The 18,084-nt window shown below is 31.4% G+C and overlaps 1 protein-coding gene across 1 annotated transcript in view; it reads right to left on the reverse strand.

The window, feature by feature from the left end:
• Nucleotides 1-1,982: 1,982 nt before the first annotated feature.
• Nucleotides 1,983-18,084, reverse strand: part of LOC124180905 (headcase protein-like) — a 150,654-nt gene continuing 134,552 nt past the window's right edge. Inside the window, exon 5 of the mRNA XM_046566822.1 lies at nt 1,983-17,751. Coding sequence (XP_046422778.1) covers nt 17,578-17,751 — 174 coding nt within the window. The 3' untranslated portion in view covers nt 1,983-17,577. The remainder of the gene's footprint in view (nt 17,752-18,084) is intronic.

An 18,084-nucleotide genomic window follows, 5' to 3' on the forward strand; every position in this document is an offset into this window, starting at 1 on the left:
GTTAATTCGATGTTTACTTTCATACGTGCAAGTATTTCCGATAAATCAAATTACTGTAAAAATTAATCACGCATCGGAGCCTTGCGTTAATTACACGGTATGCGTATAGATGTTTCTATCTCGCATCGTGACGCTCGCGGTACATTTAGATATTCAATAACTAATAAAAAAACAATCATTAAACAAACGGGTAAAATTAAAGGAAACTATACATTAGAATGGATATGAATTCAGTTTCACGGGGAATTGGAATTACAGGTCGGTATACATGTAACTGGATTTTACGAATCAATTAATCAATCAGTTGATTAATTTTAATTTACAACAGTAATATAATCGTGCACACAAAACTTGCAGTCACACTTCATGCGTACGCGCTACTACTTGAATATTGCGATGTATTTGCGACTGTTTTTTTTTTCTTTTACATATTTATCCTTACTCACTTCAAGAAGAGTCGATCGTTTATAGGTCAACATATTCAGCCAATTCGGTGACACGTAAATTAAAAAATTAAATATCAAATAACAAATTACGTTTCTAACGAAACGAAAACAAATTTTAAGCGTCTATAAAACGAGCCCGATTGTTAAACGAATTTGTTACGAGAATACCTACGTAAATATTTATCTTTCTTTTTACCTTTTGACGTACATATTAAGTACAATTTTGAAGCGGCCGCAAATACATGTATGCTACATATATATATACATATATGTATATTATATTATATTATATGTATATTACATACGCCAGCGTCTAATCTACGGGGGATTGATTACGTCGATATTCATTATACAAGCTACGAAATATGTTATTAATTACATGCGCGTGTAATGTAAATGTTAGTTACTTGTTGATATTATTATTTTTTTTTTTTTTATATTTTGTTTTCTATCAATTTTTATTTTAATTACGATTATAGAAGTTGAAGATTAAGAAAATTTTTTCTTCCAATAACTATACGCAATACGTAGAGAAATGCTTATCGTACTCATCACAAATGGGTGTAATTTTTTCATTTTCCTTTTTCTTTTCACTTTCTCCCTCAAGGTATAATGTAAAACGTAGTGTTTATTTAATTTAAAAATTTTCGTACGAATTATATACGCTTACGTAATATATACTTGGTAATTTTCAAAAACGATATTGTATCAATCAATTGTGAAACGATACAACGTTAATATCAAAATCGCTGTCCTACGTCGCTACTCTTTAAACCATTACATTATTACTATTTAATTATTAGGTCTTTTGTAAATGTATCGAAAAAAACTATCCTTAGTAAAAAAAAATGGCGCTGTGTGAGTTTCTCAATTTTCCTCAACCACCTGCCGCCTCTGACCGTTGTTGCGTTTTATCCAAATTTCAAACGTCCGAGCAGTGCGATCGTAAAATCGAACGACGCTTCGAGAAACACACACACACGGACCCTTTTCTTAATCAATGCACAGCGCTCATCATCACTCGCCAATATATTAAAATCGTCCCCTGATATATTTCAAACATCAAAAGGCAACGTGTTCTGACACAAGAATTTAAACTTTCACTGTCGAATTATTCAAAAGTTGCAAAATGCGCGAAGAATGCGTCGATTATTTATTTTTATTTTTTTTTCTTTCTTTCTTTCCTTTCTTTTTGCCAATTGCAATCGTTTGTCGCAGACTTAACGATTAAGCGGTTATCATTTTTACTTGACATTATATTTCTTTTTATCCTTTTATATCCTTTTTTTGTTTCCCTCTCAATAATGCGCGCACGCGCAGTCGACGAGTGGTGATATTGATATCTAATAGTTTATATACGATAATTAAGCGACAATTCCCGAGGAGAATTAAATCATCCTTAAATTTACAACGAACAATATCGAACGCGCGGTTTACACGCTTCGCAGGTGGCAGCGCAGCTGTCCCTGGAATAATCACGACGAGCTTAAACTTAAGTTTCTTATTTTATTTCTTTGCTTTTTTATTTATTTTTTATTTTTTTTCATATCATATCTTATTTTATTCATTTACCGAGATGTCAGAAAAATCGCGTAGAAAAATTATTTCCATCAAGTGCAAAGGGAGTTGTTTTTTTTTTTTTTTGTTTTTTCTTCTTTCTTCACTTGTTTCGACGGAGGGAGACTCACGCGCGATGCAAGAGGAGAGAAGGACGACGACTTACAGGCGTACGAAACTGCGTAAAATTACTTATATCACGATCCGTATAATACAATAATACAATGCCAATTAATTAGGATTGATTTTTTTTTTTTTTTTTTTTTTTGGGTTTTTTTTTCTGAAAATTTTACAAAAATAATAACAGCCTATAATATTCACGTTTATCAGCAGTAGCCGCGCGGTCGTCCAACAATCCTTGGAACGTGAATCAACTGACACGTGTATACGTGTATATCATAAGAATTCGTTTCGTTATCATTAATTTTCTTCGATTAGTCTCAACGCTTCGACGTTTCACGTATTGTGAAAAATTTTTCGTATGGAAAAAAAAAAAAAAAAAAAAAAAAAAATTGAGGAAACTGGAAATCTAAAGAGAAAGCAAAAAACAAACATACGATCCGCGAAATATTCTTGACCGGATTACTTCGATAACGTTGCGCACATTACACGGTTGAGAAAAATTAACTTTACGTAATTTTATATTACATGCCTTATTAAAAAATTTCAGCATATCGTATCGCTTTTGAATACCACGTAGCCAATTACGGTTTTCCCGTTGCAAGCGAGTCTGTCCAAAATAAACGCGTGTAACAATCACGTCGATTGCAGAGAATTATACCGAGGTCGCAAAAATTTCTTGTCGATTTTTTTTTTTTTTCTTCTTTTCTTCGACGAATGGAATTTCGCGACGAAATTTTTGTTTCTTTTTTTTTTCTCTCCCATTCGCGTTCGATCGGACAGAATCGCCTTTAACGCTTACTAATTAATCACTATAGGTACGAACGACTTGAACCGTTGACTTTCCGATGGAGCGGCGTTAAATTTACACTTTTACCCTCGTTTGTTCATTGTTTTTTTTTTTTTTCTTATTTTTAGTCAGCGTTTTTTCCTTTTTTTAAATTTCCTTTCGAAAGTCTCTATTCATCTTTTCTGTCAGTTGTCCCGTTTGGTCCGCACTACCAGCATCAATTTGCGCATGATTTGCATTTCAAAATACTTCGTTATTATTTTGAATCGCTCCCGAGCTGCTTCCTTGCCGTTCCGATCGGTTGGTAACACTATTAATTTATCATAATTTAATTACGTTTAAATGTAATAATAATAATAATAATAATAATAATCGTCGTCGCCGTCATCAATGTCATTGTCATTAACTTAATCATAACAAACGTTAGGATTATTATTACATTAGTAGGTATTATTATCATTACGTGCTTACCTAATCGATTATTAACGTTGAATTTATGCCGTCATACTATCGAGTATACGATTTATTAAGTTATGAATACGCGTAATAAATTATCGTTATTACATTCGTGAAAATACCTGTCTAACAATACGTGTATCCGACAACACAGCGAGTTGTTGAATTCGAGCAAAACGTATATACGTTATTTTACGATTTTTCATATTAATATACTATAAAATAATGATGACTTTATATTATTTGACAGGAATTTCATTCGTAGACTGCAGAGATCCGATGAACGTATCCTCGTCTTAGTTTGTAACATTAATAAACATTACTCGTTTATCTTTCATTGTACGAGAATTTTGGAAGAATTTTGAAGAAAATTTTGGGCTAAGTTTTTGGGCAAATATCAGTATTTTTTCTGTTCTTCGTTTTCTCAATTTTCTTCATCCTTTTCTCTTGTTTTACCCCTTTTTTTGATCCGAGTCATTTTGCGAGTAATTATTCGTTAACGCGTTTGCCGATTTCTAATACCTGCTTTCTTTATTCTATGCCTGACGATAATTACATGCCGTAATAAGAATGTAATCGCAATTACAAAAACTAGGTAAGGATAGCCTGATCGTTACTCGTATGTTTAATAAGTTAATTTTGATAAATTCCAAGCTTTTCCTTTTCGTTTTTTTTTTTTTTTCTTCTTTTTTGCTTTTCATTTGTTTCCGCGATCTCTCTCACCTTAGGTTATAACACATTGTACACCTTATACTGTATATTTTACAGGCGAGAGACTCGCTCGATCGACACCAATTGTTAAAAAAATAGGGTACAAAAATTATCATTCTAATTTTACGCCTTATCAAATCTATGATTTTAAACGTTTCCCCCCCATTTTTTTTTTTTTTTTTTTTTTTGTTTTCAACTTTTTCTATATCGTTTCTTCCCCTCTTTTTTTTTTTAATCATCGTTTTGACACAGCCGAATTAAAATGCCCCGATTTTCCTACAATAGCGAATACATACGAAATTCTTAATTTAGATTCTTAATTCATTTTCTTACCAGCTCGCTTTTATCAATACTATAATATATAATATCCTTAATCCGTACAATCCCGAACTTAGCCCTTAAGCATTATGCATAAATGTACGCATATCGTATATAATAGCAATAATAGTGCATTAGAAAATTTAGAAAAAAGTTTTCAAAAAGTTTGGCGTCAAATTCTCACGAATCATAATCGTTCAATTTTTACCGATCGTCTTCATTCTAAGTTTTATGTTTACGTCGTTAGTTTAATCAATTATTATTATAATTACTTGCGTCACCAATCATGGTTTGATAGTAGTAAAAATTGTCCGCGATATATTTTTTTTAATTTTTTTTTTTTTTTTTTTACTCGTTTTTTATCAAGTACACGTTACGCACGATTTTAATACATGTATATTGCTGTTATTATTATATATCGACAAAATATATGATTAATTATTGTTAAACATGTATCATAAAATACGTTTAGTCGATTATTATATTACGTGGTTAAATATGTGGAGGAGACTTTTAGCAACATTCGCACGCCCATTCATACAATTGAATGTTAAGATTATTTATAATAATGCTTGTACAGAAGACATGAAAAAAAAACAAAAAAAAAAGTTCCTAATAATTACCTGCTAAGCCCTAACGTTATCAATATTATTGTTATAACTATCATTAGATTATACAACTATGCATAGCGATTAATGTTGAATTACATGTTATCTCGAAACGCGCCAATGTATATTTATGTACACATATATTTTTCTGCAAGCTGTTAAACACATCGTTCATAATATATGTTATACTGTGAGAATTAATTTTCTTGGAACAATTATTATTGTATCAACTGAATCGGATTAATTGTTTAATGTAAATATATATGTAATATATATAACAAACCTCAGCTATATGTAATTTTTACGAAAATAGCTGTTTAAAATGTGCAAAGTGAAGTCTGGCAATATTAATAAGATAATAAAAGAATGCAACTGATAACGATGAAAACGAAAAACATCTATAACATCAATATTCAATTAAGAAACGTAAAACGGTTTTGAATAATGTCAATTCAACCCTGCGACACTGTTTTCATTAAACCGTGTATTTCGATAACTGATATCGTATCATCTTGGTCTAAATCTACTATCGGAATTTTTTAATTTCTATTTCCACCATAATCATTATTATTATTATTATTATTGGTATTATTTTAACTATGATTATTATCATTATTTAGGTATTTATAGTACTTTGCGTTATTTTTTAATTTGTTTTTCTTCCTTCTTCAATTTATTTCGGCCGTTGCGTTAGAGCGAAAGAAAAATTGTTTAGTAACATCGTAGTTTTGTCCGTCATATATTTCCTTGTATTTATTTCATTACTTTTCGCTAATAAAATATCCCATCATGCACGTTGTTTACGGCGTCAATGTTAACATGTCGTATCGAAAGCACGCGCTATTTCACTCTCTTAAAATATCAAATATATCATATAAATAGCTATTTATACACGTTAAATACCTCGCGCATAATTCTAAAGATCAATGAAACGGAATGCGATGTAGAAATTATGAAAGATTACACGATTTCTATTCTCCTCTTCCGTACCACACACCGTTTCTACATATTATACATCGAACCTTGTACATTTTATCGTTATAGGTGTGATAAAAAACTCTTTCAAAACGCTGTTCAATTCGCCCGAACGCAACTTTGTAGTTTTCTCCTTTTAATATGTAAAAAAACCCGCGTCAGCAGAGGGACAGTGATATAGGGTATGTAATAACAATATCATCTTCCTATGTACATTTGTACCTTTGTCAACATCCAACCTTCAAACTTCCATCTCATTGTCAGACCAAACTTGAAAAACCAAAATCCGATCCCCCGAGATTTGTCGAAATTAATTTTTCACCTTTCTTCTCACACTCCGAAACTACTCCACCACATCTTCACTGTTATCTCTGCTCCTTGATCTCGACTTTTTTCCGTCGCTCTGTGTTTTTATTCCTTGCAAAGGTTACTCCGGTGATCGATTTCGTCCATCGTTAGTTAAACTTCCTGAAAATGTTCGCCTTCTTAGCAGTTGGAAGAGAGAAAAAAAAAAAAAAAAAAAATTAGCGAGACAATTCGGCGAAAAAAAGAAAGTAAATTCATTGAAGTAAAGAAACGTCTGGAATAAATGTCGAATTTTTAAACTTCCGCGACTTCGGCTCGCCTTTTCGTCGTAGTGATTCTGAAAGTGTTAAAATAGGTGTTTTTTTTTTTTTTTTTATTTTTCCTCAACTTTTACGAAATTCTTGAAAAGAGATTAAACGGCGTGGAAAAGTTGGGAGGGAATTATAACGCGACCGTGATACCGGAAAGTGTGCGTATAACCAACACCAACGCTTCAACCCTTGAGAAGGGCGATTTTTCACGAGGCCGCCCTCTTTACTAAGCCTTCTTTCAGGCAAAGGGCTTCCGGGAAGCCACATTATAGATATCCATAGGGGTCAGAGTCTCACCTCTCGGTCTCTAATCAATATTTCACATCATCTAGTTTCTTCTTCCTTCTTTTTTCACCGAGCTTTAATCGCGTTTCACTTTACTAGATTTGGTCGAAAAGCAGCTTGCCTCTTATTTCTTTCCATCTTTCTTTGCCCTTCATTTTTTTTTTTAGTAAAATAAATGTTATTTCGCAAAACTAATCGGATCATTTCCTTCGTTTTCTACATGTAATTCTGTTTTAGAATAAAGTAATTTCCCTTTCAAAATCGGTTAATGATAGATAACTGCGTTTGAAACTGAGATTGAAGTTGAGGTGGTCGGATGTCGATGCTTGGGGTTAAAAATCTGTTAAACTTAATCGGGATTATGCTGTACGGATCAGAGGATGACCCGAGAATTGACGGCATTATAGAAATTGTATTGACGAAAAAAAAGAAAAGAATTTGGCCCGGCGTGTTGCAGCATCGGAAATACAACAAAAAAAAATAATAAAAAATAAATAAAAAATTTTTAAAAAATACGACGTTGTTGGAAGTTCGAGAAAATGTTTACTTTCATTTTCATATTCCCACTGTATCTTATTTTCTTTTCTTACAGGATTGAATCAATATCCCTCGTCATCCTCGTAAATTCTGTGGCACAACACGTAAAAAGGCTTTTATAATATTGTAATCTTCTCTATATCTGTGGTTAGTAGTATTTAGTACGATGCATTTGTTTGTTTTTGTATTTGTATTAATATTCTCTTTTTGTACGTATCTCGATAAAATGTTGTTGATAGGTAGATTTTTTCTCTCTCTCCCTCTCTCTTTTTTTTTTTTTTTTAATTTGTTTTCGGTTTTTTTTTTCCTCTCTTTAAATTTTATTTTATTTTTTTAGGCAGGTTTTGCCCTCGAAAGGGGCTGGAAAACAGGGATCACGACACCACGGATTCACTTTATTTTCAATCACATACCGTCATCGATAAATCGAAATTAGGAAAATCAAAATGCCGAGGAATAATAAAATCAAGGGAAAATCTTTTCGTTTGAAAAAATTCTACGGCTAGCCGAGTTTTCATCCCGCTAATGAAAATCTCCTCCTATGTGTGACTGGCCTTTTAATAATCTGCACGTAAGCAAAGAGGGTGGAAAGAAAAAAAAAGAAAGAGTTGTAATTAAGACCTTCGGATAATACGAGCGTAAATCTAAGATGAGAGTGTCGTCCGTGGCTTTTTATAAAATGTTTTGAATCTGGTATCCATGAGTTGCGATCACAATAAGGCTATTGCTATAGATATAATGTGAGATTGTAATAATTATTATTATTATATTTGAATAATCAGTGTTACACGAGTTTTCTATCTTCCTTTCATTTTTTTTTTTTTTTTGTTCTTTCTTCTTCTTCTTTCATACATGAAACAAAAAACAATGTTATACAACGGTATTTTATTATTATTATTTATTATCATTATTATTTGCCGATATTATTGTTATTTGTATTCTTTTTTTCCTTTCATCAATTATTTCTTCGTTTTAATCGTAACATATCAACATTAAACCGTGTAATCAATTGAAACTATACATAATTATTTAGTGATTATAATTCTGTTATAATAATATGCTATGCAATATAAAATGATCTAATGTAACACGTAATATTGATTTTTAAAACGACTGCTGTTATTCTTGTGTGTTTCTTTTCTTTTTCTTTTTCTTTCTTCGCAACAAAAACTCTTTCGATAAGATTCAAACACAGAGAGGGAAGAATATTTCTCCATTCAATAACAGAGAAAACATCAGGGAACAGGATCAGGGGTTTGGGAGAAAAAAAGGAGAAAAAAAAAAAACACACACACACCCAGTATATAATAACGACGAACAAATAGTACTAAAATTGCGACTTCGATTCTTGCGCCTGAAGTTATAGACCGGAGCGATGTCGTGAATATAACCTACAACGTTATCTATTACATATATATATATATATATATATATATATATATATAGTTATGTTATATACTACATTATATATTATTATTAGTATATTATTATTTTACCGAAGCTATATTATAATATTCTTTTATCAAATCGAAAAATAAAACGTGAAACAAAATTTGCTAAAACTTTTTTTCTTTTTTTTTTTAATTTTTCAATTTTTTAATTTTAGTTTTATCTTTCTTCTTCTTCTTCTTCTTTTTTTTTTTTTTTTCTTGTGAGGTGGATTTTTAGCTTAACGCTGGTTGATCACAAAATATCACCATTTTTACGTACCGTCCTCTTGAGGTCTACGTTCTAATAGCACGCCTTATTATTATTACTTTTTCTCCTTTCTTATTTTTCTAGACTGTTTTTTTTTTTTTTTTTTTTTATTTTTTTCTTTCTTCCTTCAACAAATGTAATGTTACCCATTTATCATGTCTTTTGTTCTAAATTTATGTCTTCATTTGTATTTTTATATGATTTTTTATTTCTCTAACCGTCACTTTATTCGTCTATTTTCATTCTTTTGTTCAAACTGTTCTGTACGTGATAATGTTAATATATACGAACCAACTGCACTATACATCGGGTGTAAATTATCCAGACGGTGGCGAATAATTGAATTGTAACAATTCTCTCGTAATTATGCAGGATAGGTGATGAGCATAATTCGTGACGGTTAATTGAATGGTACACAAATATATACATATATTTGTATATATACTTGCATGTATACTTATGAAGATAATAATAATAATTAGTATAGTTTAAATTTGATTTCTTTTTTTTTTTTTTATTTTTATTTTCATTTTTCACTTCAACACAGACGATTAATGAGTTGTTACACGTGCAACGTGTTATATGTGTGCTAATGGCAATTTACACTCATGAATATAAACGCATTGTATTTAATTCATATGCCTGCGCGGGATTATTATTAGTTTTTTTTTTTTTTTTTTTTTTTCATGAAGTCTTTTCCGCATATCATATCCCGTCTCGGATAAATGAAATATTACGTATAGCGTTTGTAAACTGATTTTCTTTATCCACATTTTATTAGTTACGCTTCTTACCGGTTGATTTGTTTGTTTTTTAATTTTTTTCTTTATATTTCTTCGACTTTTTAATATATTCTTAACGCGTTACGCAAATGAAAGATTTTGTCATCATCTTTACTTCCGAATTTTAACTCCCGATCCATGTTATTTTAACGGGAATTCGATCGCACTTCCCGATTTAATTCGATTAAATGATTATTACTGTTGTTATTATAATTATTATTATTATTATTATATTTTTTTAAATGAATTTTCCATTTTTTCTTCACACCGTCTCTTCCTCTTTTGTATCTCATTTCAGTTTCTATTTAAATAGATTATGTATGAATAAATATATAATTATTTTTCACGCTCATAATGATCAGTAATTAAATATCTAGTTGTCTACCACAGCTGAAAATTCTTACACGCTATTATTATTATTGTTATTATTATTATACCTACATTACTGTTTTAGTTTATCGTTATTGTTATCGTTATTTGTTATTATATTATACACCGATAATTTATCATTTTTTTCATGTCAATTATCAAATAGATTCAAACACGTCATCCTAGGAAAAAATGTCAGCTAATATTTAATTAATAAACTTGTACAAATAGTTATCGATACTATTATTATTATTATTATTATTATTGTTGTTGTTGTTGTTGTTGTTGTTGTTGTTGTTGTTGTTGTTATTCAATTACTTACTCAGAATTTGAACGTTAATATGACACAGTTTATATTCTACTACACGTATAAAACGGAAATGAAGAAAAAAGAAAAAAGGATTATACTCCGTCGTTTACTTAATATTTAATTATTATTAATAATAATAATAATAATTTATATATTTACCCGAACTTTGACCACTCGATATCTCCTCGCACGATTTAACGTAAGTTATAGCTTGTCTATTTATTATATCGTATATACTTTTCCCTATTCTAATCATTTCGTACTATAATATTCCTTAAATATTAATTCTCGATCCTGACCTTAAATTCGATCGTCGATAAGTGAAGAAAATGAAATATATATGTGTGTGTGTATTTAATAAAAATCTGGCGATTCTTTGTGAGTTATGTGCAACTGTTTGTCCAGCAGTTGCATTAACATATTTTCATTTCCGCTCTTCTGGTTGATTCATTTCTAAAAGAATATTTTTTCATCCTTGCGTTTCTTCAAATTCGTTTCGTCCAATAATCGAAGCCAATAACGAAAAAAAAGCATCGTAATTAAAAAAAAAAAATACGAAAATAAAAATCACGTTAATGACGACGTCTAACCGGATCATTTTTTCTTCGATTATTTCCTCCTTCCTTTTTACTCCCCTCGAACCCTGAGAAAAAGCAGCAACACGAACACTCGAAAAACCTTAATAGTCACTTAAAATATTTTTATATAGTATATATATATATATATGATAATAATAATAATAATAATAGTATTATATTACGTTATCGATGATTCAAACCTCTATATTTATAATTACGTAATTATTATTCTAGACTCTATTCATAATTCAACCACTCATAATCGTTCATTTTTCCGTCTCGTCTCCGTTTTTTTTTCTTGATATTTTTTTTTTTTTTAATTTTTTTTTTTACCTTTCTTTTCTTCACATCTTTGTTTAATCCGTTTCGCTTATTGCGTATCTCCTCTCTTAATCCTTATTTTATCGAAAAACACCGCGCGCTCTATCGGGTAGATTGCTTTATCGAATATTGAAAAAAATTTTACAAAGTTTTACTGATCTACATAATGAATTGCGTTAGTAAAGCCGAATGAATGATTTCGGGATAAGTGTGTATAAAGTACATGTATATATGTATATTATACGTTGACGCATTACCGACCGATTTGACGAATTGAACTTACGTTTATAACATTTTTACACGTGGTACATTTTTTTCTTTTTTTCTTTTTTTATAGTTTCTACCGTTGCTACATCAGTTCTCGGCATGTCGTATGAATTTTCGTGAGTTTGTTAATCATCGGTCGTAGGTATGCCTACCAATAAATATCTTTTTTCTCTCTCATTTTCTCTTTTAAAAACGTCGATACAAAATCGTATTTTCATTCATCTCTCTCTTTTTTTCTCTCATTCTTACTCTACCTTGCCTCCTCACCGAATCGATTATCATATAAAATCTATCGTTTCGATAGAAAAAAGTAGAAAATAGTGTATACAACAATCACCGGGATAAAAAAAGGTTACCTTTCGTCGTACGCGTTAAACCCTAATACACATATATATATGCATGATTTATATACATATACATGCGTAGCAAATACATCGTATATCTAAATTTCTTTTCAAATACAAACCTAAAATTCTACAACAAACTTTATTCTCATGGAAAGAATACAAAATCCAATGTCCATGTTTTTTTTTTTTTTCCACGTTACAAATTTACGTATAATCTCCGTTTTGTTTATTCAACAAGGGGGGAAGAAAATGTATCGAATTCCGATCTTACGGTGTATTTTATATATTTACGGATCGTGTACTCATGCCTGTATATTGCACCAATACTAAACTCTCTACCCGATCCCTGAACCTACGTATTACTTAAATCGTAGGTTTTCTTTATTTTTTAATTTTTAGTTTCTTAGCCCCATGAGTAAAATACGTTACATTTCCTTTCATTTCATTTCATACAAAGTTCGTCGATGGATTTCCTTCGTCACTCGATTGAATGAAAAACTCCGATCGATCACCCATCGGTTCAATCGCCTTGTTTCAGACAATTGATTTAAAAATCTCGCTCCCGTATCATCGAGTTTTTCGCATTATAAATAATCACGATTTCTGTCTTACGTGTACGTATATCATACATATAAAAAAGCACATCAATATCGCACAGTCCTTACTTAACAAAAGCCTATTAATTCAAGCTCAATTAAATTCTTTCAACGTGTATTACATAATCATATCTATTACCCACATGCAATCTCAGATCTATGCATGCGTTATTCGGTTACCGACGAATATATCTTCACACATTTGTTACAGTTGTGTGATGTAAAAGTACATGAAAAACTATATACGAAACAAACAACAGCGGGAAAAAGAAAAAAAGAAAAATAAAAATGAAGATACAATTAAGCGCTAATTGTTTCACGACACGATGTAACATCAAAATTAATCGTTATATGCAATCGGACATATTTCGCATAGTTTTACTAAACCGCGCTTATTTTCCATTATTTGTTTCATCTTGTTTTTCTTTTTTTTTTTGTTTTTTTTTTTCTTCTCTTTCCTCATTCTTATTAATACTTTTATCACGTACTCCAGCTAGTATCGAATAAAGCATATTCCATTCCATTCCATTCCGTTGCTTCGTTTCGTTTACTTTCTTTCTTTTATTCTGTATAAAATACAGATTTTCAAGTTAATCATTTGCACGTTATTTCAAACGTACGCTACGAATTACGACCAATTACTTGTACTGCTAGGAATTTGAATAGATATACACATATATTTGTACATATATATATATATATATATATATATATATGTATAAAGAAAAGTAAAACGTACCTAAGAAATACTATACACATATGTCTATGAATATTACTATACACACGTGGCGGTATTTCGTAACGTACGATTGTGCCGAGTAACATTTTCTTTTCCCCTTCAGTTACTTCAACTCGTCGTCAGTTATTATACTGAATGAATTTCGTCTGTATGTATAACCGATGAAAATCCAAACGGCCCATAATCGACCGTGTTTCTTAACGCCTTATAAAGATTATATTATACTATTCCAATTGGAAAAATCTAGTACAAGTTCGATATACAAATATAATATATATATATATGTATATGTATATACCTAGAGATAATGTACGCATACCTATAAAACGTGATGGAAATGAAACATGTATGAATACGTGTATAATATGTGAATTGATGACGTGATTCAGACTTGTTTGATCATCACTTTGAATAGGGGTTTTTTTTAATTTTCTTTCTTTTTTCTTCTCCTTTCATTTTTCTTTTTTTTTTTTTTCTTCTTTCTTTTTTTGCCTGCCTTTCTCATTCTCATCCATCCATAAGATCTAATTTTGGTCTTAAGCCAATCGAACCATTAAATTATCCTTCTTCTTTTGCATTCCTCGGTTGTTCTTTTACCAGGTAGAGGTAATTTATTTTTTATGCTTCCGCGTTTTCAACAATACATTTTTATCGTCAATTTCTTACTCGGTTGGTAGTTTCGTTCTTCGTCACACGACATTTCAAGCGCGGCCTTCGCTCTGTTATAGGAACTGTGGTGGCGCTCTTCCGGGTGTGGAAACGCACGCGAAAACGATAAAGAAATTAAGAAGAAAATAAAGTAATTAAAAATTGATACATTTCTTTTTCAATATTTTTTCAATTATTTATTTATTTTTATTTATTTTTATTTTTTTTTTGCCTCTCTTAATCTTTCATTATCGTATATTGCGTATGCAAAAAATTGAAAACGGTAGGGAGTTACACCGCATTTAGTGTTCGTTGTGCGTGCGTGTCTGTGTGGGTGATTAGGGACAATGTATGTGTGTATGTTTGCGTGTCTCTGGGGTTAATTTTTTTTTTTTTTTTTTAATTTCACACAGCGTATACCTCCTCCTAGGGTTTCCTACACCACTCGTGCGATATCTCGGATAACCAGTTCACTCGAAAACGTTTACGCCGAACGGAAGAATAGGAACAAGGGAGAGAATAAAAAAAAAAAAATAAACAAAAAAATGAAATAAAAATTAAAATAAAAAATAAAAAAAAATAGCAAACACGTGCGTTAATGAAATCCTATAAATTATTTGGCACTTTGAGAAATTTCAAAACATTCGTATATCATACAATAGCTGGGTCAATTTTCGATCAAGAGAATGGGGAGGAACAAGACACAGAATACATAAAATAATGATAAATTATAGCGTCGTATATTTGGATGTCCAATTCTTTTTTTTTTTTTTTTTTTTGTCCATAAACAGATTTATCATACATTTGTATATAATTTCGTTCCCTTATGCGATCGTTTCATCGCTTTTCTCTCTCTTTTTTACTCGTTATTGTTTTTCTATCTTTCTATGTATTCGTAGGATATATAATTATGTTTACAATGTACGCTAAATAAAGTACGCGAAAGTATCGTTGCGTGAAAAATTTTACAACCTTTTTACCGAATACACAAACTATGCAGATGGTAAGGTGTCAATATTTTTCTCGAATAAGATTCTTTCCCAAATTGAAAAAGAAGACGAGAAAACAGAAGGTATTGTTCAAAGTGTTCTTATAGCTTAAACAATAATAAAAAATTATAATAATGTAATAATAATAATAATAATAATGATAACAACAACAACGACAACACCAACAACAACAACAACAACAACAACAACAACAACAACGACGATAGTAAGAAATAAGGAAAAGAAACATCTATTACCAGCCATTCCAAGTTCTATTTGCTTCTCATCATTATATCTTGGCATCGAGTTCCTTTTCTACTTCACCTTCACCTTCTCCCATCTTCTTCTCCTTCTCCGTTGATGACTATTCTTTTTCATTATTTTAGTGTGTAAAATTTGACACGCTCATATATATATATATAGATTTGTGTGTGTGTGTGTGTGTGTATGTATTACACTTGCGCTATTTCGCTTTTATCAAGATAAAATATATTATACGCATTAATCAGGATGTTAAGTAGAATAGTTTTCCTAAATTTTGGGAACGAGTGGGCGGTAAGTCTGCGAGACGGCCGCTATAGTTGGACAGCAACGACCAGCATCGCCGAAATGGAAAAACAAAAACAAAAAACAATCCACCTTCTCAATATTTGGTCACTTTGTTGTCCGTCATTGTCATAAATTTAAGTTCCCCTTTTCTAATTGGACCGGTATCTTTAAGAAATTCATCTTAATAATCATTTAATTAAAATTTATTTATGTTTTTTTTTCAATTTTTTCACTTTTTTTTTTTTTTTTTTTTTTACCATTACTTTCTTGATCGCTGATTGGAAAGATCATTAATCACAACACGCCTACCTATGTATATATAATATATATATATGTGTATATATATGTATATTGTATATCCGCCGATCATACGTATAAAACATTGCATAATGTGTTACGACGAGAGCACGTGTAAAAAATTTTTATATTATTAAAACTTTATTTATCATTGGTAGGGGAATAGAACGTATTTCGCGTTATTCCCCTACTTGGAAATTGGAGAAGGATAATTGAAAAAAAAAAAAAAAAAATTGTTAAAAATACGGTATTAGGAATTACGTTCAAAGTTTCAAACCGTGATCGATCCAAAAAGCGTCCAACGAATGTAATATTGTGATTACTTGGAAACGTTTTCATCCGGCATAAAAAGATTCAATCTTTCAACCCCATTGTATGATCGTTCAAAAATCATAAAAAAAATCAACACAGCCGCATGGAAAATATATAAAAAAAAATCTTATTCAAATGTAAGAAGGAAAAGAAAAGATAAACGAAAAACACATGGAAGAAAAAAGGTAGAAAGAAACAAAGATAAAAGAAAAACACAACGTTATCCAGTATCTAAGTAACAAACAATAGCATAATTTATTATAATTTTGTTTTCATCATAATTTTTTCTTTTTTTCTTTTTTTGTTTGTGTGTGTTTTTTTTTTTTTTTTTTTTTTTTTTTTTTTTTTTTTTTTTGTTATTTTAAAGTGATATTTTTACATACATGTTTATTTGAATATATATATATACGCGTTTGTGCGTGCATGTGTATGTGTGTGTGTGTGTGTGTGTGTGTGTGTGCGCGTGTGTAATATAATAAAGATAAGTTGATTGGATTAATAATAATTTGACTAATTAATGAAATGGTAGTCCCCGTGCCTGCTGTATTTTATTTACTCATCGATATAATGAAAATAATTGTTTTTTTATTCTTTTTAATTTTTATTTTTCATTTTTTCAACGTTACCGATGTTCTCGTGTTTAATATACATATAGTATGTATACGAGTGTGTTTTATTTTTTTTTTTCTCTTCGGTGCTGTGTCGTTGTTGGCAATTTAGAAGAAAAAAAAAAAAACTACAAAATCATGTTCTCGCATGTACGCAGTTGACTTTTCACCTCCCCGGACCATCATCGCCACCCGTCCCATAACCGAAGCGTGCGGCTTACTTCAAAACAGCTGCCTCGAAGGTGACGAAGAAAAAACCCAACGTATAAGAGAAGAAAAAATAAAAAAAAAATAAAAAAATAAAAAATAAATAAATAAAAGAAATGTAAAATTTTCTTATAATAATCGAGGACTCGCTACATAAAATAACGGGTATCATATCCTGAACACCGCACACGGTTCGGTTGTTACCCGGTTTCTCTTGCATCGACCAACGGCCGCTTTTATTTATTTATCTCGTCATTGAGAGAAAATATGAGTTTAATTTTCTTCTCTCATCCTCTTCGTTGTTCGTATTGTTTTCTTGTTGTTTCCTTCTTCTTCTTCTTCTTCTTTTTCTTCTTCTTCTTTTTCTTTACATATGGATTCGAAAAGAAAGAAAAAAAAAAAAAAAAAACGCAGGACGTCAACGGACACCGTAAGACAGACGGACTCTCAGAGTATCGCCTGCAGCAAAGAGAGCAGCGGATGCAGGGAGACCGGGGCTGGTCTTGCAGTGATCAAACGTTGCGCTATACACTCCACCTGTTACGGCCATTGGCTATAGAGCTGAAACTGTTCGCGAGTGTAGCATGCTGAAAGTGGCTTCACGAAGTGCGCGTCTAACGCTCGACAATGCGGACAAGCAAAGACTCGGCTGTAGTCGGAGTAGAAGTTCAGTCGCTGATGTGGTAAGAGCAGTGGCTTCTGGCAGCTGTTGCACTGCAACATAGAAGACAACGATACCCTGTAGAGTCGAATAACCCCTCCACCCACCCCCACCCCCACCCTCCTCCCCCTCCCCTTCTCAACCCGTTCGCACCACTACCACTACCACCATCACCATCGCCACATCCACAGTCATCGTCCGCTGCAAGTCCGCTCGTTAATGGGCCGATCGGCTCATTCGCTGACATGTCAACTACGGGCGAGCAACGAGATGACGATTAGGAATTGCCGTTAGAGCCCAATGACCGGAGTCCGAGAGTTTGAACAGCGAAAAATGATGAGTATACTGTGACAGCCCCGCGAACGTTCTTATAACGAGAGTCGACT

The sequence above is a fragment of the Neodiprion fabricii genome, chromosome 4, assembly GCF_021155785.1.
Source record: "Neodiprion fabricii isolate iyNeoFabr1 chromosome 4, iyNeoFabr1.1, whole genome shotgun sequence".
NCBI classification, from domain to species: domain Eukaryota; kingdom Metazoa; phylum Arthropoda; class Insecta; order Hymenoptera; family Diprionidae; genus Neodiprion; species Neodiprion fabricii.